Here is a 26,101-nt window from a genome sequence, read left to right as displayed (position 1 = left end):
TGTAGAAAAGCTAAAACTGATTAGCTCAGAGTCAGACCCACGGTTCCTGTGTCCTCCAATGGAGCCAAACGAGAGAAGACTATAATATGCAATCATTAACGTGCATTTATTGTATAATGTGGCGTTTCCTAACCAGGGTGCCTCCAGCTGTTGCAAAACTACAAACTGCCAGCATGCCCGGACAGCCTTTGGCACCCTGGTTGGGAAACACCGGTATAATGCTATGCATATTGCAACGTGGTTAGCACCTTAAAGATACAGTGGAGCCAGGCTGCATCATTGGAGTGTTCATCTCGCGGCCATTGTCATTTTAGCTCATCGGACCCCCGCCATCATGTTGTGGGGAGCAATGAGCACCAATGAGCTACTGGCACTTGTTATTAACGCTTTTAGACACCGTGAGGGGTTAATGACTGCTGCTGTTCTGGCTACCGCTAGTGGTTGTCCCTCACCACCTATGAGGTGAGCGCAGTTCTTGCATTCGCTTTACAGTCATTTAACCCTCCAGGGTGTACATGTACATCCTGGTGCGTTAATATCCAGACGGTAAGGGCCTACATGTACACCATGTGTCTTCTAGGGGATGTGCAATGCAGATGGGTTGTTTTTTGTTTTGAACAATTTAATCTGTGTCATTTTTCCAAATGGTGAAATAGGATTCAAAGCAGCTTGAAGTAATAGGAAATACCATATTTATGCTTGTTTCAATTAGCCTACAGTAGAAGACCATACAGAGTACGTCACCTGTTCCATAGACAAGTTTTCGGAGATTAGGAACAGACTGCTGTTGTCGTAGAAAAGCCTCAGAAGCTCTCTTTTTCAGGTCTTCTTTCCACTTCAAAGCACCTAGAAAATGATCGAGGGTAAAGATTTCAATATCATTACAACAGACACTATAAATAATATATATATATATATATATATATATATATATATATATATATATATATATATATATATATATCACAATCTATATATCTAGATTTCTCAAGCAGAACATCCACAGAATGATATTCTAACCAACTGGAGAAAAATTTTATGAAAATGGGAAAAAAAAGTTTATGGATGGACCCATTTTTTACCTTAATGACTAGTTTTTTTTTATTTATTTTTTTTATTTGACATGTGTCTCTTTAAATTGTAATAACTTTAGAACGCTTTTTCTGAGCAGAGCGATTCTGAGATAAAAAGTGATGTTATATTTATTCTGTGGGTCGGTATGATTATTGAGATACCCATTTTATATTTTATATAGCTTTTTATGTTCTTTTTCCTTTTCTGAGCAAATAGCTTTTTTTGTTTTTGTCCGAGGCCATTGAGGGCTTATTTTTTGCGGGACAAGCTGTACTTTTTACTGGTATAATTTTTGCGTTACATGCTACCTTTTGTTCTTTATTATTCCACTATTTTCCACCAAAATTTTCGAATTCTGTGTTTTTTTTTCCTTACAGCGTTTACCGTGATTTATTGTATTTATAGATTTATAGTACACATAATTATGAACAAGGCAATACCTAGTATGTATATGATTTGTGTTTACAAAGATTATACGTGGCTTTTTTTGGGAAAAAGGGATTTTTGCCTTACCGTAAAATCCTTTTCCCAGAGGATCCATTGGGGGACACAGACCTTGGGTGTATGCTGTTGTTGCTAGGAGACTTGACAATAAGGAAACCAAAAAAGTCGCTTCCTCCCAGCAGAATATACCCGCCTACAGAGCCTGAGGTAATCAGTTTAGTCCCCAAGCAGTAGGAGAGGACCAAGAGGCAGAAACTAAGACCAGTCCGAGGCAACCAGAACAAAAAATTAACTGAACACACCCTCGGACAGGTAACCAAAAACCGGAACACCAAAGAAAGGGCGGGAGCTGTGTGGATCCTCCGAGAAAAGGATTTTACGGTAAGACAAAAATCCCTTTTTCTCTATCGGCTCCATTGAGGGACACAGATCTTGGGACGTACCAAAGCCGTCCCTAGGGTGGGTACAGAAAACAATCAAGGGGCAGGCTGGCCACCGCCGCCTGCAACACCTTACGGCCCATACTAGCATCAGCGGATGCAAAGGTATGAACCTGGTAGAATCTAGTAAAAGTGTGCAAGAACGACCAGGTAGCCGCCTTACAGACAGAGGCTGAAGCCCTGTTATGGAGAGCCCAGGAAGCTCCGACAGAACGCGTGGAGTGAGCTGAAACCCTGAAGGAGGGGGCTTCCCCCTGCAACGGTAAGCTTCTGAAATGGCAGACCTGATCCGCCGCGAAATTGTCGGCTTCGAAGCAGGTAGACCCTTACGGAGACCGTCCGTAAGAACAAAAAAGAAGATGTAACAGAGAGGTAGGTACGCACCGCCCATACCACATCAAGTTTAAGAGGTAAACGCACCCTGGAATGAGATGCAGTGGGACAAAAGGACGGGAGGACGATATCCTCATTAAGGTGGAAGGCAGAAACCACCTTAGGTAAAAAAGAAGGAACCAAACGAAAAAACTACTTTGTCCTGATGGACAATCAGAAAGGGAGAGCGGCAAGAAAGAGCCGCCAATTCTGAAACCTGTCTGATGGAGATAATTCCCATAAGGAACGCCACCTTCCAGGAAAGAAAATGAAGGAAAACCTCCCTGAGGGGTTCAAAGGCGCGCCCTGTAGGGCGCCAAGGATCAAATTGGAAAGGGCCGAAACTTGACCCCCTTAAAGAGCTGAGAGCTAATTGCTGATCCAACCCTGACTGCAAAAATGCAAGGAGTTGGGGAAGGGAGAATCCACTGGAGAAAAAAATTGAGGTTCACACCAACGAAAATAAGACCGCCAGGTACTGTGGTATATCTTCGCGGAAGAGGGCTTGCGCGCTGAGCATGGTGCGAATCACCTGTGTTGAGAAGCCACGGGCCCTTAGTACCGTGGTCTCAACCGCCACGCCATCAAATGCAGTGACAGTAAATTGGGGTGGCACAGGGAACCCTGAGAGAGAAGGTCTGGACGAAGCAGAAGGCGCAGTGGAACGTCGTCCAGGAGCCGGACGACGTCAGCGTATCACGCCCTCCGCGGCCAATCTGGAGCCACGAAAATGGCGGGAATGCCCTCCACTTTGAGCTTCCTCATGACCCTGAAAAGGAGGGGAAGAGGAGGGAACAGATAAGGTAGGACGAACCTCGACCAAGGAATCACCAGCGCGTCCGCAGCCAGAGCACGGGGGTCCCGCGACTTTGACACAAAGAGGGGAACCGTCTGGTTGTGGCGGAATGCAAAGAGGTCCACATCTGGGAGTTCCCCAGAGGTCGCAGTGAATTGCCGAGATGGCCGGAACCCTAAGTTCCGCCCAGAGAAGAATCCTGGAAACCTCAGCCATCGCCTCCAAGCTGCAAGTGCCGCCCTGGCGATTGATGTATGCCACCGCAGTAGAGTTGTCCGACTGGACCCGAACTGGGCAGCCTTGGAGAAGGATCTCCCAATGTAACAGGCAAAGGTAGATTGCCCTCAGTTCCAAGATGTTGATCGGGAAGAGTGTCTCTCTGGGAGACCAAAGGCCCTGGACTGTCCAGTGTCGGAAAACACCCCCCCCCTCCCAACCCGAAAGGATGGCAGCCATCGTGACCTCCAGCCAATGGAGGGGCAGGAAGGAGCGCTCCTGAAGTAGTAGGGGGAGCGGAGCCACCACAGAAGGGAGCGGCGAGATGTCCAAGGAAGTACAATCTTGTGATTGAGGATAGAATCGTGAGTTGAAGGGGTCGAAAATGAAACTGAGTGAAGGGAACGGCCTGCATGGCCGCCACCATCCGACCCAGGACTTTCATGCAAAAGCGAAAGAACACAGGGGAGGGGTTCCTGAGAATACGAACCCCCGACAGAAGGGTCACCCGTTTGGCGGGAGGTGCACCCGGGCGGACTGGGTGCCGAACTGAAGTCCCCAAAAAAAAAAAAACAAGGACTGAGTGGGGGATAGGACGGACTTGTCCTGATTGACTAACCAACCGAAGCGAGACAGAGCCTGAAGAGTGAGGGTGAGACTCTCTAGATTCTGGTCTCTGGACGGAGCCTTGATCAGAAGGTCCTCTAAGTAAGGAAAGTTGGTGAATGCCCTCGGAGCTGTGACCAGGCCGAAGGGGAGAGTTACAAACTGAAAATGACCCTCCGGAACAGCAAAGCGGAAGAACCGTTGGTGTCCCGGAAAAATCGGAACATGGAGGTAGGCATCCCTGATGTCCATTGAGGAAAGAAGCTCCCCCTGATCCATGGTCGCCACAACCGAACGGAGTGACTCCAAGTGGAAGTGACGCAGGAGGAGATGCCGGTTGAGGAGCTTTAGATGTAAGATGGGGCGTACTGAGCCCCCTTTCTTGGGAACTACAAAGAGGTTGGAATAAAAACCTCGAAAGCATTCCTTGGGAGAACCGGGACAATGACCCCCTGAAAGAGGAGGGACTGAAGAACACCCCGAAAGGCCTTTGCCAGAGAGGGAGACAGTGGGGCTCGGGAAAGGAAAATAACGATCCTTTGGAAGAGAGGCAAACTCGATCCGGTAACCGTTGGATACCACATTTCTGACCCAGGAGTCCTGCACAAGCGTGGTCCAGACATCCCAGAAGAGCAACAGACGACTTCCCACCCGAGAAAAATCTGCGGGTGGGAGCGCCCCTTCAGGCAGAGGTGGGTTTGCGGCTGCCCGCCTTGGCCGCAAAGCGGCCCGAACGGTTATCCGATTTCCAGGATGGGCGAGACTTGAAGAAGGGAGCGCCTGCCTGGCCCCCTTTGTGACCCCGAAAGGACCAAAAGGAGGTAGATTTACAGCGCAAAGTAGTACTGCGTGCCTTATTTAGAGGTAATAAGGAACTCTTCCCTCCCGTGGCTTCCGAGATGATCTCATCAAAGCCTAGATCCAGTTAATGGAAGCTCAATGAGAGATTTTTTAGAGGCTGCGTCCGCATCCCAGGCTTTGAGCCACGGGAATCTACGGAGAACCACTAGGTTACCCGTGGCAAAAGCAGCACAGCGGGCCGACTGCATGGAAGCAGAACATAGAAAATCTCCCGCTTTAGAAAGTAGGAGAATTAAGACAGCCAGTTCTTTCGAGGAAGCTCCAGAAGAAAAGCCCTAACGGAGTCGGGAACCCAGATTGCAAGGGTCTTGGAAACCCAGGCAGAGGCAAAAGCAGGGAGAAGAGATGAACCCGCCGCCTCAAGGCAATTTTTGCCAAGGTCTCCACCCTTTGTCCGCTGGATCCTTAAGCATCAGGCAAAGGCAGGGTAGTAGTCTTAGATAGGCGGAAAACTGGTGGGTCCACCGTAGTAGGTGAGGTCCACCGGCAATGAGGTCCTTAGCAAAGGGATAACGTGCCTGAATCTACTTTGTTTCTTGAAATCTCTTGTCAGGATGCCTCCAGGCAGACTCCAACAAGGCTTCAAATTCAGCATGGGAGCTGAACATCTTGGGTGCCGGACGGGCACGATGAAAGGAAACTTATGGGACATCGTCCGAAGTTCCTGGGTCCTCTAGGTGAAAGGTGTCTCTTATGGCCGAAACCAATGAGTTCACCGTGTCGGTCATGTCTGTGATGTCTTCTGAATCAGAGGCAGAAGCCTCATCAACTAGTTCTCCAGGAAAGTGGGAACGGGTGGAGGCAGGTTTAGAAGAAGGAGACACTGACCTGGTGCGCCATTCAGGGGACCCAGAATGGCGACTCGGGGAGCGTCTTCTAAAAGAGCGACGCTTGCGGAAAGACGTAGCAGATGGGATATGCCCATGAGGGGAGTACTCGCCTACGTCTGTACAAAGACTCCGGAGAGGAGACAGAGGAATGACCCCTATTACGCCTGTGAGAGCATTTAACATAGGGTGAGGGAGAGCGAGTCTCTCGAGGAACGGTGTAAGGAGGACCCTTTCAAGGCAGTCACCATGGGACGGGAGACCTGCGCCAAGTCAGAGAGACAGAAGACACCCATATTGGAGGGGCAGCAGAGCCCACTGGGTCTGGGGGAACATCCTGAGTAGGAATACCCGGGGGGGTCAGGAGGTGCAGTGGTGCAGGAGGAACAGGTGGGTTCAACAGACCCAGGCATTTCAGAATTTCAGCCCTTGCCAGAATAGTAGGTGACCAGGGCCCCAGGTACCTGCTTAGAGGGAAGAACAGTTCTGGGCTCGGACATGAGTAAAATAAAACCGTCTCATCAGCGTCCGTGTCCCCTACCAGGCAGCTGCTGTGAGAGAGAGAGAGAAGCAGGGGCAGCAGGACCAATGAGAAGAGAGGGGCCAGGTTAGACTGGGGCGCCTCCGATTGGTCCAAAAGCTCCCCTGCTTGTTCCCATTGGCTGTAGTGATTTTGCGCCTCTGCACTCACAGGGCACGAACCCCACCGTGAGAGGAACGATGTCGGCGTGGAAATGGCGCCCGCTCTCAATCCCCGTCACATATGCGAGTGCAGGGGGAAGGGGGCGGGCAAAAGCGCCGCCGGCAGCTTACTGCCGAGAAAGTGAAAGTAAATTGAGTGAGACGGCAGCCGCGGCTGCTGAAGAAAATACAGATCTGCTAACGTTAAAACACTGGCGTCCAGAGAGGAGCTAACAGTCCTACACCACTGACCACCAGCCCCCCAATAAAGTAATAGGAAACCCTTGCCTAGATAGTAAGAGGGGGAAGAGCAGAGACACCTCAGAAATGCACACATTAGCTGATAATAAAGAGGAGTGGGACTAAAACAGGGGGTCTCCAGAAGTTGCAAGTCCCCAACCTGTAAGAAAAGGAGGGGGGAAGCGGGGAATACTCACCTTAGTCAGAAGAACTTACCTAATGAAGTCTTCTGAAGAAGTCTTCAGTCAGCTTTTAATCACCTGCATCATGCCGGGCTGTAAAAAGCGAGATGCGCAGGGAAAAGTGGGGGACCCGGACCCATGAGGTACAACCCCCGGCGCTGTACTGTCAACTCCCCGGCGAGAGGGAGTTGACAGTACATCCACGATGTCTGTGCCCCCTCAATTGCAAATGGGGAAACAGTGAACGCTATGTCCACCTGAAAACAGGAAAATAAAAGGAAATAAGAAACTAAACGTCCCTAATCTAGAAAAAGAAAAAAGTTAGACCAGGTCTGGGGAGAACTCCAGACCAGTGTCCATCTCCTGCAGACACTAACCTTAAACTGATTACCTCAGGCTCTGTAGGCAGGTATATCCTACTGGGAGGAGCCGACTTTTTTTTGGTTTCCTTAGTGTCAAGTCTCCTAGCAACAACAGCATACACCCAAGGTCTGTGTCCCCCAATGGAGCCGATAGAGAAAGGGGCATTTTATAATTTTCATACTTTATATTTTAATTAAAGAACCGTTTATTCCCCCCCCCCCCCCACACCCTTTTTTTTACAGGTTATACACTGCTCAAAAAAATTAGGAGAACACTAAGATAACACATCCTAGATCTGAATGAACTATTCGTACGAAATACTTTCGCCTTTACATACACAGTTGAATATGCTGACAACAAAATCACACAAAAATTATCAATGGAAATCAAATGTATCAACCCATGGAGGTCTGGATATGGAGTCACACTCAAAATCAAAGTGGAAAACCACACTACAGGCTGATCTAACTTTGATGGAATGTCCTTAAAACAAGTCAAAATGAGGCTCAGAAGTGTGTGTGGCCTCCACGTGCCCGTATGACCTCCCTACAATGCCTGGGCTTGCTCCTGATGAGGTGGTAGATGCTCTCCTGAGGGATGTCCTCCCAGACCTAGACTAAAGCATCTGCCAACTCCTGGACAGTCTGTGGTGCAACGTGGTGTTGGTGGATGGAGCGAGACATGATGTCCCAGATGTGCTCAATCGGATTCAGGTCTGGGGAACGGGCGGGCCAGTCCATAGCATCAATGCCTTCCTCTTGCAGGAACTGCTGACACACTTCAGCCACATGAGGTCTAGTATTGTCTTGCATTAGGAGGAACCCAGGGCCAAACGCACCAGCATATGGTCTCACAAGGGGTCTGAGGATCTCATCTCGGTACCTAATGGCAGTCAGGCTACCTCTGGCAAGCACATGGAGGACTGTGCGGCCCCCCAAAGAAATGCCACCCCACACCATTACTGACCCACCGCCAAAGCGGTCATGCTGGAGGATGTTGCAGGCAGTAGAAATGTTCTCCATGGAGTCTCCAGACTCTGTCACGTCTGTCACATGTGTCAGTGTGAACCTGCTTTCATCTGTGAAAACCACAGGGTGCCAGTGGCGAATTTGCCAATCTTTGGGTTCTCTGGCAAATGCCAAACGTCCTGCACAGGGTTGGGCTGTAAGCACAACCCCCACCTGTGGATGTCGGGCCCTCATACCACCCTCATGGAATCTGTTTCTGACCGATTGAGTGGAAACATGCACATTTGTGGCCTGCTGGAGGTCATTTTGCAGGACTCTGGCAGTGCTCCTCCTTGCAGAGGCAGAGATAGCGGCCCTGCTGCTGGGTTTTTGCCCTCTTACGGCCTCCTCCACGTCTCCTGATGTACTGGCCTTTCTCCTGGTAGCGCCTCCATGCTCTGGACACTACGCTGATGGACACAGCAAACCTTCTTGCCACAGCTCGCATTGATGTGCCATCCTGTATGAGCTACTTGTGTGGGTTGTAGACTCCGTCTCATGCTACCACTAGAGTGAAAGCACCGCCAGCATTCAAAAGTGACCAAAACATCAGCCAGGAAGCATAGGAACTGAGAAGTGGTATGTGGTTACCACCTGCAGAACCACTCCTTTATTCGGGGTGTCTTGCTAATTGCCTATAATTTCCACCTGTTGTCTGTTCCATTAGCACAACAGCATTTGACATTGATTGTCAATCAGTGTTGCTTCCTGAGTGGACAGTGTGATTTCACAGAAGTGTGATTGACTTGGAGTTACATTGTGTTTACAGGAAAACTGTCAGAATAGTCACTCGCACAAACCAGTGGTACTGCCTGGTAGTTCCGGTGACGCTGAGAAAAACGCTGCTTACAATGCCTGGATCCGTTGCTCCGTTCGTCTGATATCTCCTTCTTTCTGAATATCAAATTAGCAGTAAGTGGCATGGGCGGGGTTATGATTCAGCCTTCGGGCACTGTGACGTCAGCGCTGTTATTCACTGCCTCTCTCCGCCTCTCCCCCTCCTCCCCGCTAAGTAATCGCGTCAACTGCGCATGTGCAGCCTCCTGGCTACACCCGGAAGCAGCCTCAGAGCGGCTTCATAACAGGCTTCATAACCGCTCTGAGGCCGCTTCCAGGTGTAGTCAGGAAGCTGCACATGCACAGTAAATGCGATTACATAGCGGTGGAATGGAGGAGAGGCCGAGGGAGGCAGTGAATAATGATTAGCCGGGCCGAGAGCCAAAGAAACAGCACTGACGTCACAGTGCCCGAAGGCTGAATTGTAACCCTGCTCATGCCCCTTACTGCTAATTTGCATATTCAGAAAGAAGGAGATATCAGACGAATGGAGCAATGGATCCAGGCATTGTATGCAGGCATCGTTTTTCCCAGCGTCACCTGCAGGCACTAACCAGGCAGTACCACCGGTTTGTGCAGGTGACTAGTCTGACAGTTTTCCTTTAAGTGTTTTTTTTGAGCAGTGTACCATGCTGCAATACATTTGTACTGCAGCACAGTATGACCTGATGTACTGCACACACTACAGGCTGTGCGATCCAGCCTCTGGCTGGATTTCTCAGGCTTCCGTAGCAGGCAGGCAGACAGGAGGCTATAGTCAGGCCTCCTGCTGCCATAGAAACCAATGGCAAACCGCGATCGTATTGCGGTGCTGCTGTTGGTGAACAGGGGGAGCACCCTCCCGGTCAACACCATAGATGCCATAATCAGGATTGATCTATGGGGTTAATGCTGCCGTGACTGGCGGGACCCCGGCTGGGATTGAAAGTCAGGTCCCGCCGCCAATCTCCTGAGCAGAGCGCAGGAGATCGTCAGGACGTATGCATACGCCCCAGCACACAAACATGTCGGGTGCTGGGACTTATGAATTCGTCCTATAGTGGGAAGGGGTTAAAGTTATAAACTAAATTGCCAGTTTTCTGATAAAACCATCTGCCAGCATTTTAGCATCCCATTTCAACTTGAAAGTGACTTCTCAAGTTGAATTTAATTTTGAATTGTGGTAATGGAGGTCACTCAATGTGCAAGACAGCGTGGAATGCAGCTTCCAGCAGAAAGTAGTAAAAACGTATTCTTTAATCAATTCATATTAACAGAAAAAAATGACGTCACTATAAAAATGGTGAAACATCAGCACATTTTGAGCCAACACCTAGGTGGAGGTCACTATATAACTCACCAGCTGTGTCTCCAATGTCATCGTCTTCCATGAGGTCTTCATCTTCTTTTAGTAAGTCTTCTTCATCACCTCTGTCCTCTTCTGATTCAGATTCTTTAACTACATCTTTAGATGGTTCTTCATCAGTATCCATGCTTTCTACGTCTTCAGAATCTGAAGATATGCCATCTTCTCCAGTGCAATTCCCACTATCTAATGTGGCTTTTGATTTTCTGCCTTCATTGCCATTCTGTGCCTTTTTCACAGCAGTCCCCTTTTTCTTTACCACTATATTTTTCTCATCATTGTCGTCATCCTCTTCGCCATCTTCCTCTTTTTCCTCCTCTTCACTATCTTCCTCTTCTTCCTCCTCATCACCTCCTCCTTCCTCATCTTCTGCTCCTTCATCACCACTGTGTTCAAGATCATCATCACTGTCTGCAAATGCTGGCATCTCCAAAGTGTTCCTTTTAGGACGCTCCTCCACTTTCATTTTTTTATCAGCTCTTCGGCTCAAGAGTTTAACTTTTTCTTCAGCTTCACTTTCTTCTTCAGAAAATTCAGCAGCTTCCTCCTCATCTTCATCATTTTCACCATCATCATCCTCCTTTTCATCTTCATTCTCACTTTCCTCATCATCATCGTCCTCCTCATCAGAATCCTCATTTTCGTCCCCTTTAAACACAGCTTTACGACGTACCCGACCAGTTTCAGCGTCTATAACTTTTTCCTCTGTCGGCATTTCAAACCTAATAAATAGTATAACAAAATGAATACCAGGCACCATGAAGAGAACGTAGCTAAAAATTACCAACAATTCCTTAGGTAATACTCTCTGACAAAATTCCTTCTTGGACTTTGCAGTTAGTGAGGTGGCACATAAAGGGCACTGGGTAATGTTCCCACTAACAAATTATAACAAGTTTGAAATAGACCTTGACACATGGGGGCATAATCATTCCAGTGAGATACAAAGTGCCACACAGCCTAAAATGTAAGCTATATATGGCATACAGGTAGTTGTAAATAAGAGCAGGATATACAATAGTAAAATAGCAATAAGGATTATGGTTAAAAAAAAAAAATGTCACTGTCCCTCATGGTCTTAGTTAGTGAAATGGTTTATGTCAACATAAAATAAGTTTAGGACAGAGTAGGGGGTAATGTCCATTTCCCTACTGGTAGAGAGTAGCTGAGGTGTTAACATCAAAGTTCCTGTTGGTCTAAAGAATGGATTAATGTCCACATCCCTGGTCACCAGCATAATGTTGCTGCTTGAAGCGTAACTAGTGTTGCTCTCCTACCTGTTAAACAAAGTTTTGTTCTGAAGACGCTGCACACATTGGGCAGTCAAGTCTCCCAGCAAGTACTGTGCACAAGCCCTTTGTTACTTAACAGGACTTGTGCACAGAACTCACTGGGCGTCAAACTGTTGTCTCGGCACCTTGACCACCAAGCGCATGCAGCGTTTTTCAGGACAAATTTTGCAGACCGAGCATAAGAGCAAGGTTGGCGTTGTGCTTTTAAAACTAACAGTGCTGCCGGCCTATGTAGATTTGCAGAATACAAGATACTGTAACACCACCAGCACAGTTGCAAATAAGCAATACATGGACCTGGATAGACAAATGAACCTTAGGAGACAATTAGGAGACCACACCAGGTGCAATAGTCACATCAGGACAACTCCTGTCCATATGCCCCACCAGGTGAATATGAGCCAGAACAGAGAGCTGCAATTTTTTACTACTACCTCTCGTTCCATCCTTGCATCATATGGTTGGCCGTTAATTAAAGTTTACCTGTACTTTAAATTTCTTTTGAGAAAACCTGCATGGTTTTGTTACATTAAAGGGGTACTCCGGTGCTAAGACATCTTATCCCCTATCCAAAGGATAGGGGATAAGATGCCTGATCGCGGGGGTCCTGCCGCTGGGGACCCCGTGATCTTTCACGCACCACCCTGTTACCATCAGCCCCCTGAGCATGTTCGCCCCGGGTCTGATTACTGCCTATCACAGGGCTGTAGTAATGTGACCCCCGTGGTCAGGCATCGTATCCCTTATCCTTTGGATAGGGGATAAAATGTCTTAGCTCCGGAGTACCCCTTTAAGCCTTCAGAGTGGTGACAAGGTGATTTTAGTGCTCTTACTGCTATTATTGAGACCCTAAGAGACCCCTCCATGGTCCTCTTCGCATTCTCTCCATTTCAGGCAAACAACTTCTATAGTACTAATTCATTTTTGAAGATCATCAGATAGTATACTTCAAAAAGCTGTCCTTTACAATATTTGGCATTTTTATGAAATATCCTTATTAAACTTAACCCCTTAAAGACAATGGGCATAAATGTACGGCATGGTGCCGTGGTACTTAACGCACCATGACGTACGTTTACGCGCCGCCATGACCGCGAGCACCGGGGACCCGCCGGTAATGGCGGACATACTTTGAATGGATGATCGGATCACCCGCAGTGCTGCCGCGGGGATCCGATCGTCCAGCATGGCAGCCGGAGGTCCCTGGCTCCGGCTGTCTCCCAGGGTCTTCTGCTCTGGTCTGAGAACGAGCAGACCAGAGCAGAAGATCACCGATAGCACTGAACAGTATTAGCAATCAAATGATTGCTATAAATAGTCCCCTATGGGGACTAGTAAAGTGTAAAAAAAAAAAAAAATAAAGTAAAAAAAAATTAGAAAAATCCCCTCCCCCAATAAAAAAGTTAAACGTCCGTTTTTCCCATTTTACCAGCAAAAAAGCGTAAAAAAGAATTACACATATTTGGTATCGCTGCGTGCGTAATAGTCTGAACTATTAAAATATTTTGTTAATTATCCCATAAGGTGAACGGCGTAAACGTAAAAAAAAAAATTTCAAACGTCCAAAATTGCTGCTGTCACATTTTATTCCAAAAAAATTAATTAAAAATTAATAAAAAAGTAAAACCTAAGCAAAAGTGGTACTGATAAAAACTACAGATAATGGCGCAAAAAATTAGTCCTCATATCGCCCCATATACGGAAAAATTAGAAAGTTATAGGTGGTCAAAATAAGGAGATTTTTTAACACTTACCGTAAAATCTTTTTCTCGAAGAATCCATTGGGGGACACAGACCGTGGGTGTATGCTGCTGTCTCTAGGAGGTGTGACACTATGGTAACAAAAAAAAGTCAGCTCCTCCCAGCAGGATATACCCGCCTTCAGGCTCTGAGCTAGTCAGTTTAAGTTCCAGAGCAATAGGAGGAGACCAATAGGGCAAAGAAAAACCCCAAACTGTCCGAGAACCAGAAGAAAAAACACAACTGAACACACCCTCGGACAGAGAACCAAAGGAAAAAACCAAAAAGGGCTGGAGCTGTGTCCCCCAATGGATCCTTCGAGAAAGAGATTTTATGGTAAGTGTTAAAAAATCTCCTTTTCTCTATCGGCTCCATTGGGGGACACAGACCTTGGGACGTACCAAAGCCGTCCCTTGGGTGGGCAGATAAGTAGTCAGGCAGACGGCCAATCCACTGCCGCCTGCAACACCTTAATACCAAGACTAGCATCAGCCGATGCAAAAGTATGAACTGTAAAAAAAAAAAAAAACCTTGAGAAAGTGCAAAGACGACCAGGTAGCCGCCCTGCAAAACCGCAATGCCGAAGCTCTATTCTGGAGAGCCCAAGAAGCACAACAGAACGTGTGGAATGAGCCACAACCCTGAAAAAGAGGAATCTTCCCCTTACAGCGATAGGCTTCCGCAATGGCGGACCAAATCCACCTAGAGATGGTGGCCTTGGAAGCAGGTTCTCCCTTGCGACGACCTTCCGTAAGGACGACAAAGGAATCACACTGACGAAAAAAAGAAGTGATGGAGAGATAAAACCGAACAGCCCAAAACTACAACCAGCTTGTGTAGTAACGCTCCTTAGGATGGGAAGGAGCCGGACAAAAAGACGGGAGGACAAAGTCCTCATTGAGATGAAAGACCGAGACCACCTTAGGCAAAAAGGAAGGAACTGGCCGGAAAACGACCTGTCCTGGTGGATCACCAGAAATGGAGAACGGCAGGAAAGAACTGCCAGTTCAGACCCCCTCCGGATGGAGGTGATAGCAACAAGAAATGCCACTTTCCAAGAAAGGAGGCGGAGAGACACCTCTCTAAGGGGCTCAAAGGGTTCACCCTGGAGGGCACTCAGAACCAAGTTCAATCCCAAGGGGGAGAAGGTGACCGATAAGTAGGAGCAGCGCACGCCACTCCTTGCATGAAGGTCCGTACATGAGAATAGAAACCAGGGGCCGAAACCTGGCCTTAAGGGAACTGAGAGACAACCCCAGTTCCAACCCTGACTGCAAAAAAGGAGGGAAGACGGGAAACCGAGAAGGTCACCGGGGAGAAGTCTTGAGGATCACACCAACGAAAATAAAAACCGCCAAGTACGGTGGTAAATTCGTGCGGAGGAGGGCTTACGAGCCTAGAGCATGGTGTGAATGACTTGGGAAGAGAACCCGCAGGCCCTCAAAACCGCAGTCTCAACCGCCACGCTAACAATGCAGCGACTGTAAATTGGGGTGGCAAGAGGACCCCGAGAGAGAGTAGGACCGGGCGGAGCGGAAGGCGAAGAGGAGCGCCGTCCAGGAGCCTGACTACGTCGGCGTACCACGACCTTCGGGGCCAATCTGGAGCTATCAGAAAGGCGAGGACATCCTCTGCCTTGAGCTTCCTCAGCACCCTAGGAAGGAGCGGAAGAGGAGGGAACAGATAAGGTAGGGCAAACCCCCCCCCCCCCCCCCAAGGAATCACTAGGGCGTCCATGTCCAGAGCCTGAGGGTCCCGGAACTTGGACACAAACAGAAGGATCTTCCGATTGTGCCGGAACGCGAAGAGGTCCACGTCCGGAAGACCCCAGAGGTCGCAGAGCTGCGTGAAGACCTCCGGATGAAGAGACCCCTTGCCGGGGTCGGGTGAGGACCGACTGAGGAAGTCCGCTTCCCAGTTGAACACTCCCGGAATGTGTGTCGATCATGCGGACAGGACGAGACTGAAGACGGGACTCCCAATGAAGAAGACAAAGAAGAATCGCCCGTTATTCCAATAGGTTTGTTGGAAAAGGGGGGTCTCCAGGGGAGACCAGAGTTCCTGGACCGTCCAATCCCTGAACACGCCGCCCCAGGCCGACAACCGCACAAGAAGGGGAAGAAAGGACCGCCCTTGGAGAAGAAGGGGGGAGCGGAGCCACCAGAGCAGAGACTGACTGACCCTGCGAGGGAGAACAATCTGACGATCGGGGGACAGAGGAAACCTGTTCCATTGAGAGAGAATCGCCAGTTGAAGAGGGCGGTAATGAAACTGGGCCAAGGGTACGGCCTCCATAGTTGCCACCACCCGACCCAGGAGGTCCATACTGTGCAGGTGGAGACTGACGCCAGGGTCCGAAGGGGGCGGACCCCCGACAAGAGCGCTAGACGTTTGTCCGGCGGAAGACAAATGCGGGCAGAGGCCATCGAATCGAAGGCCATGAAGGTTAGAGACTGGGTAGGACAGAAGACTGACTTGTCCCAGTTGACCATCCACCCGAAGCGAGTCAGAGAGTGGAGAGAGATGTCCAGATTCTCCAGAGTCTGGGCTCTGGTCGGAGCCTTGATGAGAGGGTCGTCCAGATAGGATATGACCGAGATTCCCCTCGACCAAACAGGCCCAACACTGGCGCAAGGGTCTTTGTAAGGACCCGAGGAGCCGTGGCAAAACCAAAGGGGAGGGCCACGAATTTAAAATGCCCCTCCGGAACCGCAAGCGGAGGTACCGATGATGGCCCAGAAATATTGGCACATGGAGGTAGGCATCCTTGATGTCCACCGATGAAGGTAAATCCCCTTGTTCCAGGGACGCCACCACCGAACGGAAAGATTCCATTCTGAAGTGGTGGATGAGGAGATGACGGTTGGATTGGTCGCACAGAACCGTCCATCTTGGACCACAAAAAAATCTGAATAGAACCTCGAAAAACGTGCCCCTGGAGGAACAGGGAAGATAACCCCCTGGAGAAGCAGAGACTGGAGAGCCGCTCGAAATTGCTTTGCCAGGGGGGGAAACCGGGGGGCCGGGGTCAAAAAAACACGATCCCTCGTAAGGGAAGCGAATTCAATCTAGTAGCCGTTGGACACCACATCCCTGACCCCAAAGTCCTGAATGTGTGAAGTCCACATGTCTCGGAAGGGACGACCTCCCACCCGAAAGAAAACACGGGTGGGGGCCTCACTTCATCAGAAGCGGGCTTGCGGTTGCCCGATTTGGGCGCAAAATGGCCAGACCGGTTGGAATCCGACTTGCAAGCCGGGCGTGCCTGGCACGAGGAAGTCTTCTTGTCCCGCGAGGACGCCTGCCCGGACCCTTAGCTGGAAGCAGAGGTCCGAAAGGAAAAAGGACTTCCATTGGGAAGAAAGGAGAGCCTTATTTTGAGGTAAGAAGGAACTCTTACCTCTAGTTGCCACAAAGATAATCTCATCGAGGCGGTCGGCAAAAAGACGGCCACCCGCAAAGGGAAGCTCAGAGAGAGACCTTTTGGAAGCGGCATCCGCATTCCAAGCTTTAAGCCACAAAGTGGCGGAGAGCCGCTAGGTGACCCACAGCAAAGGCAGAACAACGGGCTGACTACGTGGAAGCTGCGCACAGAAGGTCCCCAGCTTTAGAGCATTGGAGAGCCAGAGCAGACAGAGCCTCTGGTGGAGGGATCCTGCTAAGATATCCTGATGGAGCTTTTGGCACCACTCCAACAGGGCCTTGGACACCCATGTCGAGGCGAAGATGGGAAGAAGAGAAGAGCCAGCTGCCTCAGAAGCAAACCTCGCTAAGTGGGATCCTTGAAGTCTGCGGGAACTGCCAGAGGCAGAAAAGAGCTGCCAATTCAGACACTCTCCGGATGGAGGTGATAGCAACAAGAAACACCACTTTCCAAGAAAGGAGGTGCAGGGACACCTCCCTTAGGGGTTCAAAAGGTTCACCTTGGAGGACCCCCAAGACCAGATTCAAGTCCCAAGGGGGAGAAGGTGACCGATAAGGAGGGGCAGCATGCGCCACTCCTTGAAGGAAGGTCCGGACATGAGAATTAGAAGCCAGAGGATGCTGGAAAAGAACAGAAAGAGACTAAACTTGATCCTTAAGGGAACTGAGACACAAACCCAGTTCCAAACCCGACTGCAAGAAAGAAAGAAGAGGGGAAATAGAAAAAGTAATAGGAGACAAAACCTGAGCTTCGCACCAACGAAAATAAAACCGCCAGTATGGTGGTAAATTTTTGCCGAGGAGGGCTTACGAGCCCTGAGCATGGTGCGAATGACTGGGGAAGAGAAACCGCGGGCTCTCAAAACCGCATTCTCAACCACCACGCCATCAAATGCCGCGACTGTAAATTGGGGTGGTAAAGAGGACCCTGAGACAGTAGGTACGAATGAAGTGGAAGGTGTAGTGGAGTGTCGTCCAGGAGCCTGACCACGTCGGCATACCACGACCTTCAGGGCCACTCTGGAGCTATCAGAATGGCGGGAACTTCCTCCGCTTTGAGCTTCCTCAGAACCCTGAGAAGGAGCGGAAGGGGAGGAAACAGATAGGGCAGAGCAAACCCTGCCCAAGGAATCACTAGGCCGTCCACAGCTAGCGCCAGGGGGCTCCTGGACTTCGCCACAAACGGAAGGATCTTCCAATTGTGCCGAGATGCGAAGAAGTCCACGTCTGGAATGCCCCAGAGGTCGCAGATCTGCGCGAAGACCTCTGGATGCAGGGACCACTAGCCGGGGTCGGCTGAGGAACGGCTGAGAAAGTCCGCTTCCCAGTTGAGCACACCCGGAATGTGAATCGCCGAAATATGTTTTCCGCCCAGATGAGAATCTTTGTCACCTCGGCCATGGCTGCCGAGCTGCGAGTGCCGCCTTGCTGATTTATGTACACCACGGCCGTGGCGTTGTCCGACTGGATGCGGACAGGGCGGGACTGAAGCAGGGACTCCCAATGAAGAAGGCAAAGAAGAATCGCCCTCAGTTCCATGATGTTTATTGGAAGAAGGGCTTCCCAGGGAGACCAGAGGCCTTGAACCATCCAGTCCCTGAACACACCACCCCAGCCCAACAGACTGGCATCTGTTGTCACTACCTGCCAGTGGAGGGGAAGAAATGATCGCCCCTGAAGAAGAAGGGGGGAGCGGAGCCACCAGAGCGGGACCCACGAGGGGAACGCCCACTTCAACCTGAAGACTCAATGGAAGAAGATGGACTCAGAAGATACACCCCTAGTACGCATGTGAGAGCATGAGGTATGTGGAGAAGGGGAGCGGGTCCCTTTAGAGGGCCGGCGCAGGGCAGACTTTTTCAAGGCACACACCACGTCACGGGAGGCCTCAGCCACCGAACGGGAGACTTGAGTCAAGTCAGCCATATACTGGGATAGGGAAGAAACCCAGGCTGGAGGGGCGGCCGAATCCACCGGAACTGAAAGAGCATCTGGGGGTACCATGGGGTCTGGGGCAGCAGAGGAGCAGGCAGAGCAAGGGGGTTCAGCCGAACAAGGAATTTTGGAATTACAGGACTTACAGACAAAATAGGAAACGAATGCTCCAGTTGTCTGTTTAGAGGGAGGAACAGTTCTGGGTACAGACAGAATGAAAAAAAGAACTCTCTCACCCGAGTCTGTGTCCCAAGTGGTAGCTGCTGTGAGGAGAACTCCACTCTGAGAGAAAGAGAGGGAGAAACAGGCCAGCTAATAGCCATAGAGGGGCGTGCCTGGAGCAGAGGCACTGTCTAATTGGCCTCTGTGCACGATAATCGGGCGCACTACGCTGATTGGAGGGCTGTTCGTGCCTCCAGTAAGCTCTGGCGACCCTGTGGGCGGAGCTATAGCGCCCCGGACGCCGTGAAGAACAGTAATGGCGCCCGCTCCTTGACCCGGGCGCACATGTCAGGCGTGTCTGCGCCCGCGGGGAAGTGAGCGGGCGATGCACATGTATGTCGGCAGCGGTCTGCTGCCGAAAACAAAAGTAAGTTGGCGCTCCGTGCGTCGAACAGTACAGACGCCGCGGCTGTCAGCCGCATAGTAAGCGCTGTGGCTGACAGCCGCATAGTATAAAGCACACACACACACACGTAATAGTAAGAAGTAACCCCTTCCTGCTCAAAATGCCCTTGCACGCCCCAGCTTTGAATAAAGATAGAGCCCCAACACAGGCCAGCCCCTTAACTGAAAGTGGTCCAAAAAAATTAGGGTCTCCAGAGGTTGCAAGTCAGCACCTAAGGGAGAAAATATATGCTCACCTCAGTCAGAAGAACTTACCTAATGGAGTCTTCTGCGAGGTCTTCAGTCAGCTTTGGTTACCTGCATCACGCCGAGCTACCATGTGTGAGGGAGGCGAGCAGGGAATTGGGGGACCCGGACCCATGAGGTACAACCCCAGGTGCTGACCGTTGGCGAGAGGGGGTTAACAGCGCATATACGCAATGTCTGTGCCCCCTTACTCGCAATGGGGAAACAGTGAGCCGCAGTTCCTGAGTCCCCACCTGAAAACATGAAAGAAAAAGGAATAAAAAAACTAACACATTCCCTAACTAGGAAAATAATAAAACATAAGACCTGGTCTGGAGAAATCCAGACCATGTCCACCTCCTTCAGACACTAAGCTTAAACTGATTAGCTCAGGGCCTGGAGGCGGGTATATCCTGCTGGGAGGAGCCGACTTTATTTGTTACCATAGTGTCATACCTCCTAGAGACAGCAGCATACACCCACGGTCTGTGTCCCCCAATGGAGCAGATGGAGAATTTTTTATATTATATATATATATATATATATTTTTTTTTTTTTAAATCAACTGGTGTCAAAAAGTTAAACAGATTTGTTAATTACATCTATTAAAAAATCTTAATCCACCCAGTACTTAACTGCTAAATACTACAGAGGAAATTTTTCTTTGTGGATTTCTTTTCTCTCTGTTCACAGTGCTCTCTGCTGACGCCTCTGTCCATGTCAGGAACTGTCTAGAGCAGAAGAAAATCCCCACAGCAAACATATGCTTCTCTGGACAGTTCCAAAAATGGAGAGAGAAAGGAAATTTCAAAAGAAAAGAATTTCCTCTGTAGTATTCAGCAGCTAACAAGTACTGGAAGATTTTTAATAGTAGTAATTTACAAATCTGCTTAACTTTTAGGCACCACTTTTAAGCACCAGTTGTTATATATACAAAAAAATTTAAAAAATAAAAAATAAATAAAAAAAGGTTTCCACTGGAGTACCCATTTAAATGGACACTGTCACTTTAAAAAAAATAAGATGTCAGAAGTTTAGATTGGTTGGGGTCCGCTAAAAGCTTCATTCCCCCGGTTCGCTGTAGAAGGCAGTCTTGATTGTCAGCAGTTCTTCCATCTCTATATAATAATCCATGGGGCTCTGACCAATCAAAATTTCTGACATGTCTCTAGAACATGCTAAAAGTTGTTAATGTTTCAGGGACACTTTGAGCAGACATATGAAAACATACTCTTTGCTGTCAACTTCGTCCATGCCCAGAGGTTTTGAGTCCATAAATAAGGACACTTTGCTTGTAGACATCTTGGAATCAATGGTAACGTTGGTGGAAATGAGACTCTTTACCAGTTCACGTGAAGGTTTTGCAGCTCTCTGTAAAGACATAAAAAGCAGTCATTCGAAACCATAATATTTAGTCGTCAGTCACCATGCAATAAAGCATCATAGAATATAGATTACATAATGACGCTATCATCTATCTAACAAGCTATGAGTGACATGGAAGTACAATATGGGCAACCAGTTTTCTATAAGCCCTGTATTAAGGATATGTGTACCATAGCACAAAAGCAAGCTCAAGCAATATAATATCTAGGGATGCTAGCACATATTTAGTGTAATTATGTTTCTTAATGTAATTTACCCAATCCAGTTAGATACATATCCTAAAAGGTTAACAGGCACCTGCTTTTATGTTTTACCTGCTGTTCTTGTTGAAGGTAGTTTGGACCTAGGTCGATATACACAGCATCTTTATCGTATACTACGCCTCCAACACCAGAGAGTGGAGCATAAATTGTCTTCTCCTTCTCATTCAGAGAACGCTTTTTCAGCTGGTCTGGGAGGGGACATGGGTCAGGTAGGAAACTTATCTCAGAAAGGGCAAAATCTCCAACACCTACAAAGAGATGGCTGAATAAATCCTACAAATCTTATATTACACTGCACATAATGAAGAAGAAAAAAATAGTGAAACGAGAACTATGTAAAAATAAGCATGATAAAACTGATAAAATAAAGAACACAACAGAGTAATAACCTGGTATGTGAACCTGGCTCTTATTTTTCAAATAGGCCCCCCGCAGGTAACCATACAATGAAACTTTACGGTCTGTCTTTGGATTCAGCCTAATGTCTTCTGGATTAGTCAGATCTTCCATCCTAAGAAAGGGAGACAACAAATTGAATTTTCCCTATCGAAACTGGTTGCATAATGTCAGTATTCCAGCAGAATACATTTCCAAATAAGGCCCCATTCACATTGCATTCTGAGATACGATATGCATAAATGTCGCTGTATGTTTATAGTGAGGAATTATCATTCATTCTGTATTCACAATATTTCCCTCCCACAAATGAGATTTAACACCTAATTGCAATGTTATTATTCTCCGTTTGTTAAAGTTAATAAAAATTAATTTTAAAAACAAAAACACACTGCATTGCTTATGGATCCTCCAAAAAAATAAATGAATAGTGGAAAACAGCTGTGTAATGTGTGCCAGCGTACAGTATAAAGTGCTCACCGTAAGTCAATGGCTACATTAACGTGTATGTTTTGGTTTGTTTTATTCACCTTTTAAACATATACGTTTAACGTAGCATGAAAACGCAGTGTGAACAAGGTCTAGCTAAGCTATGTACAAAAGTGTGCTCATATACTGTTATTTTGGTGTATTTTAATTGCAGAAATATCTGTTCTGTGTGTCAATCAAACAGTGAACTGGCCAGGATGTAAGAGGAGAGAGATGTTGCTGCCCAAGGGGCCCCAGCCAAGTGAGCGCTGATCTATGAAATCACATTAGCTCATGTAATAGGACCAAAAGAAAATTTCTTTTGCATCCACATTATATGCCACAAATGTCTGATAAGTTGTGTCCTACATCTGGCACTCCCGCTTCTCACAAACTTACTTAGCAATTTCTAGAACTTTCAAGCACTTTAATGGAAGGAGGTGTAAACATGTGCGACCACCTCTCCGTTCAGTCTGGTCTGTAGGACTGAATCCACACAAGAACTCCATAACAAAAATGCAAACGACAAAAATTAAAGGGATTTGTGGCCATCAGAATCTCTCAGTAGTAGGTCCTCAGGCCTGTACCTTCAAATGAAGCATTTAAAGTAGTAGCATTTAAAACACTTCTATAACAATATACCAGGCCTGGTTTCTGGATAGTTCTGCTATTATAATGCACATTTAAAGAGCCAACATTTTTCTGATAAACTACGGAGAAGCAGAGCATTGTCTCTTATATCCCTGTTTTGTGCTGTTTTACCTGGAAAATTAGGGGGAAATTTATCACTATGGATGGAGGTTTTTTTTTCATCTATTTCTGTTGCAATGGATTAATGCAGTCATTTTGTGCATCAAAAGCATGCAACTTTTCTTATAGAAGATTTCTAAAGCTGTTGACTATAAGGTTGTGTTTGTTTAGGAATTTTACAAGGGTAAGGTTACTTTTTTCCCCTACACAGTAAATGCTAAAGGAGCACACTCACCTATCTGCAAGTAGATAAGGATGTGATGTCTGCCATACCAGAGGGCGAAATTTCATTACAGAGATGAATCTCCCAAGGTTACGTATTTCTTGCTTCTGATATTCAGAATACACCATTCCAGACAGGTAGAAAAGCTTTGCACCCTGCAAAGGAAAGATAACCTTATGTCACATAAAAAAATTATTACATATATATTTTAGGGGATTAAAGCTGATGAAAGTATAAAAAATGTGACCTCCCTCAGATAGTTTTCTTTGGTTTAGCAGGCGTTACACATCACTCATAACATTACGCCATAACATTAAAGGTTGTGTAGCTCATCCTTGTACAGGAAAAACAGCTCTGATCCGTTAAGAAGACATTAGCAGCAGATCCTTTATGTCCTGTTAGATGTGAAGCACAGCCTACAAGGATCAGACCTGTTTTATCAACACATCTCACAGATGCTCGACTGGATTGAGATCTGTAAAATTTAGGGGCCAAGTCATCACCTTGTATTAATTGTCATGTTCTTCAAACTGTTTTTGCATAAAAGAGGTTACAGTCATTATCGAATACTATTGCCCTGAAGGGAAGCACTTGACCTGTACAATGTTAATGTGGGTAGTACACTGTCAAAGTAACATCCACATGAATGCCAGGACCCAAGTTTTCCTAACAGAACAGTGCACATAGCTTCACACTGCCTTCACATGCTTGCCTTCATCCCATAGTGCCATATCCAGTTCTAATGTTCTTCTGCCCACTGTAGGCACTTTCGATGGTAGACCGGGATTGGTACAGGCACTCTGACAAGTCTGTGGCCCCATACACAGTAATCGGTCATGCACTGTATGCTCAGGCATCTTTTAGTCACAGCCAAAGGTAACATTTAGCATTGGCTGTCTTTCCTTGATACACTCAGTCACCTTGCAGTCACAATTTGGCCCTTGACAGTCACTCAAATCTCAAATTTGTAAATTTTTATTGCTTCCAACACATCGACTTCAAGAACTGAATGTTCTCTTGTTGTCTAATATATCTCATTCACGGACAGGTGCCACTAAGTTATTCACTTCACCCGTCAGTGGTTTTAATGTTATGGCTGATCATTGTATACACCAGTGAGGACACTGCAGGTAAGCCCCCACTCTAAAGCTATGTTCACACGGGAGATAACGGAGCGCTGGCACTAGGACCACTTGGAAATGCAGCTTCTCATAAATGACGATGCATTTCCATGCGGACTCTGCATAAAGAATAAGGAGATTTTTTAACACTTACCGTAAAATCTCTTTCTCGAAGGATCCATTGGGGGACACAGACCGTGGTGTATGCTGCTGTCTCTAGGAGGTATGACACTATGGCAACAAAGAAGTCAGCTCCTCCCAGCAGGATATACCCGCCTCCAGGCCCTGAGCTAATCAGTTTTAGTACCAGAGCAATAGGAGAGGACCGACAGGTCAAGGAAAAAACACGAACTGTCCGAGAACCAGAAGAAAAGATATAACTGAACACACCCTCGGACAGAGAACCAAAGAGAAACCCAAAAGGGCGGGAGCTGTGTCCCCCAATGGATCCTTCGAGAAAGAGATTTTACGGTAAGTGTTAAAAAATCTCCTTTTCTCTATCGGCTCCATCGGGGAACACAGGCCGTGGGACATACCAAAGCCATCCCTTGGGTGGGCAGATAGTCAGGCAGATGGCTGTTCCACTGCCGCCTGCAGCAGTTTACGGCCCAGACTAGCATCAGCCGATGCGAAAGTATGAACCCGGTAGAACCTAGAGAAAGTGTGCAAAGACGACCAAGTAGCCGCCTTGTAAATCTGGGAGGCCGAGGCTTTGTTCTGGAGAGCCCAGGATGCCCCAACAGAAACGGGTAGAATGAGCCACAACCCTGAAGGGAGGAATCTTCACCCTACAGCGATAGGCTTCTGAAATGGCAGACCGGATCCACCGAGAAATGGTGACCTTGGAAGCAGGTTGTCCCTTACGACGACCTTCCGTAAGGACGAAAAAGGAATCGCACTGACGAAACGAAGAAGAGATAGAGAGGTAAGATCTAACAGCCCAAACCACATCCAGTTTGTGGAGTAAACGCTCCTAAGGATGAGAAGGAGCGGGACAAAAAGGACGGAAGAACAATGTCCTCATTGAGATGAAAGGCCGAAACAACCTTAGATAAAAAGGAAGGATCTGGTCGAAAGACAACCTTGTCCTGGTGAAACACCAGAAATGGAGAACGGCAGAAGAGAGCTGCCAATTCAGACACCCTCCGAATGGAGGTGATAGCAACAAGAAACGCCACTTTCCAAGAAAAGAGGCGCAGTGACACCTTCCCTAAGGTGTTCAAAAGGTTCACCTTGGAGGACACCCAGAACCAGATTCAAGTCCCAAGGGGGAGAAGGTGACCGATAAGGAGGGGCAACATGCGCCACTCCTTGAAGAAAGGTCCGGACATGAGAATTAGAAGCCAGAGGACGCTGGAAAAGAATAGAAAGGGCCGAAACCTGACCCTTAAAAGGAACTGAGAGACATCCCCAGTTCCAATCCCACTGCAAGAAGGAGAGAAGACGGGGGACCGAAAAAGTAACAGGAGACAAGACCTGAGCTTCACACCAACGAAAACAAGACCGCCAGGTACGGTGGTAAATCTTCGCCGAGAAGGGCTTGCAAGCCCTGAGCATGGTGCGAATGACTTGGGAAGAGAAACCACGGGCTCTCAAAACCGCGGTCTCAACTGCCGCGCCGTCAAATGCAGCGACTGTAAATTGGGGTGGCAAAGAGGACCCTGAGACAGCAGGTCCGAAAGAAGTGGAAGGCGCAGTGGAGTGTATCGTCCAGGAGCCTGACCACGACGGCATACCACGACCTTCGGGCCAATCTGGAGCTACCAGTATGACGAGAACGTCCTCCGCCTTGAGCTTCCTCAGAACCCTGGGAAGGAGCGGAAGGGGAGGGAACAGCTAGGGCAGAGCAAACCCCGCCCAAGGAATCACTAGGGCGTCCACGGCTAGAGCCAGGGGGTCCCGGGACTTTGACACAAATGGAAGGATCTTCCAATTGTGCCGAAGAGGTCCACGTCTGGAAT

The 26,101-nt window shown here is 48.0% G+C and overlaps 1 protein-coding gene across 1 annotated transcript in view; it reads right to left on the bottom strand.

Moving 5' to 3' along the window:
• Positions 1 to 26,101, bottom strand: part of BMS1 (BMS1 ribosome biogenesis factor) — a 58,651-nt gene that overhangs the window by 16,834 nt on the left and 15,716 nt on the right. Inside the window, exons 6-11 of the mRNA XM_056531398.1 lie at positions 23,032 to 23,174; positions 21,572 to 21,693; positions 21,234 to 21,430; positions 20,765 to 20,904; positions 10,286 to 11,013; positions 745 to 846 (exon numbers count right to left, since the gene is read on the bottom strand). Coding sequence (XP_056387373.1) covers positions 745 to 846; positions 10,286 to 11,013; positions 20,765 to 20,904; positions 21,234 to 21,430; positions 21,572 to 21,693; positions 23,032 to 23,174 — 1,432 coding nt within the window. The remainder of the gene's footprint in view (positions 1 to 744; positions 847 to 10,285; positions 11,014 to 20,764; positions 20,905 to 21,233; positions 21,431 to 21,571; positions 21,694 to 23,031; positions 23,175 to 26,101) is intronic.

This window comes from Hyla sarda, chromosome 7, assembly GCF_029499605.1.
Source record: "Hyla sarda isolate aHylSar1 chromosome 7, aHylSar1.hap1, whole genome shotgun sequence".
NCBI lineage: Eukaryota > Metazoa > Chordata > Amphibia > Anura > Hylidae > Hyla > Hyla sarda.
Note: the sequence above shows the minus strand (reverse complement) of the source record. Positions and strands in the feature narration are given on the sequence as shown.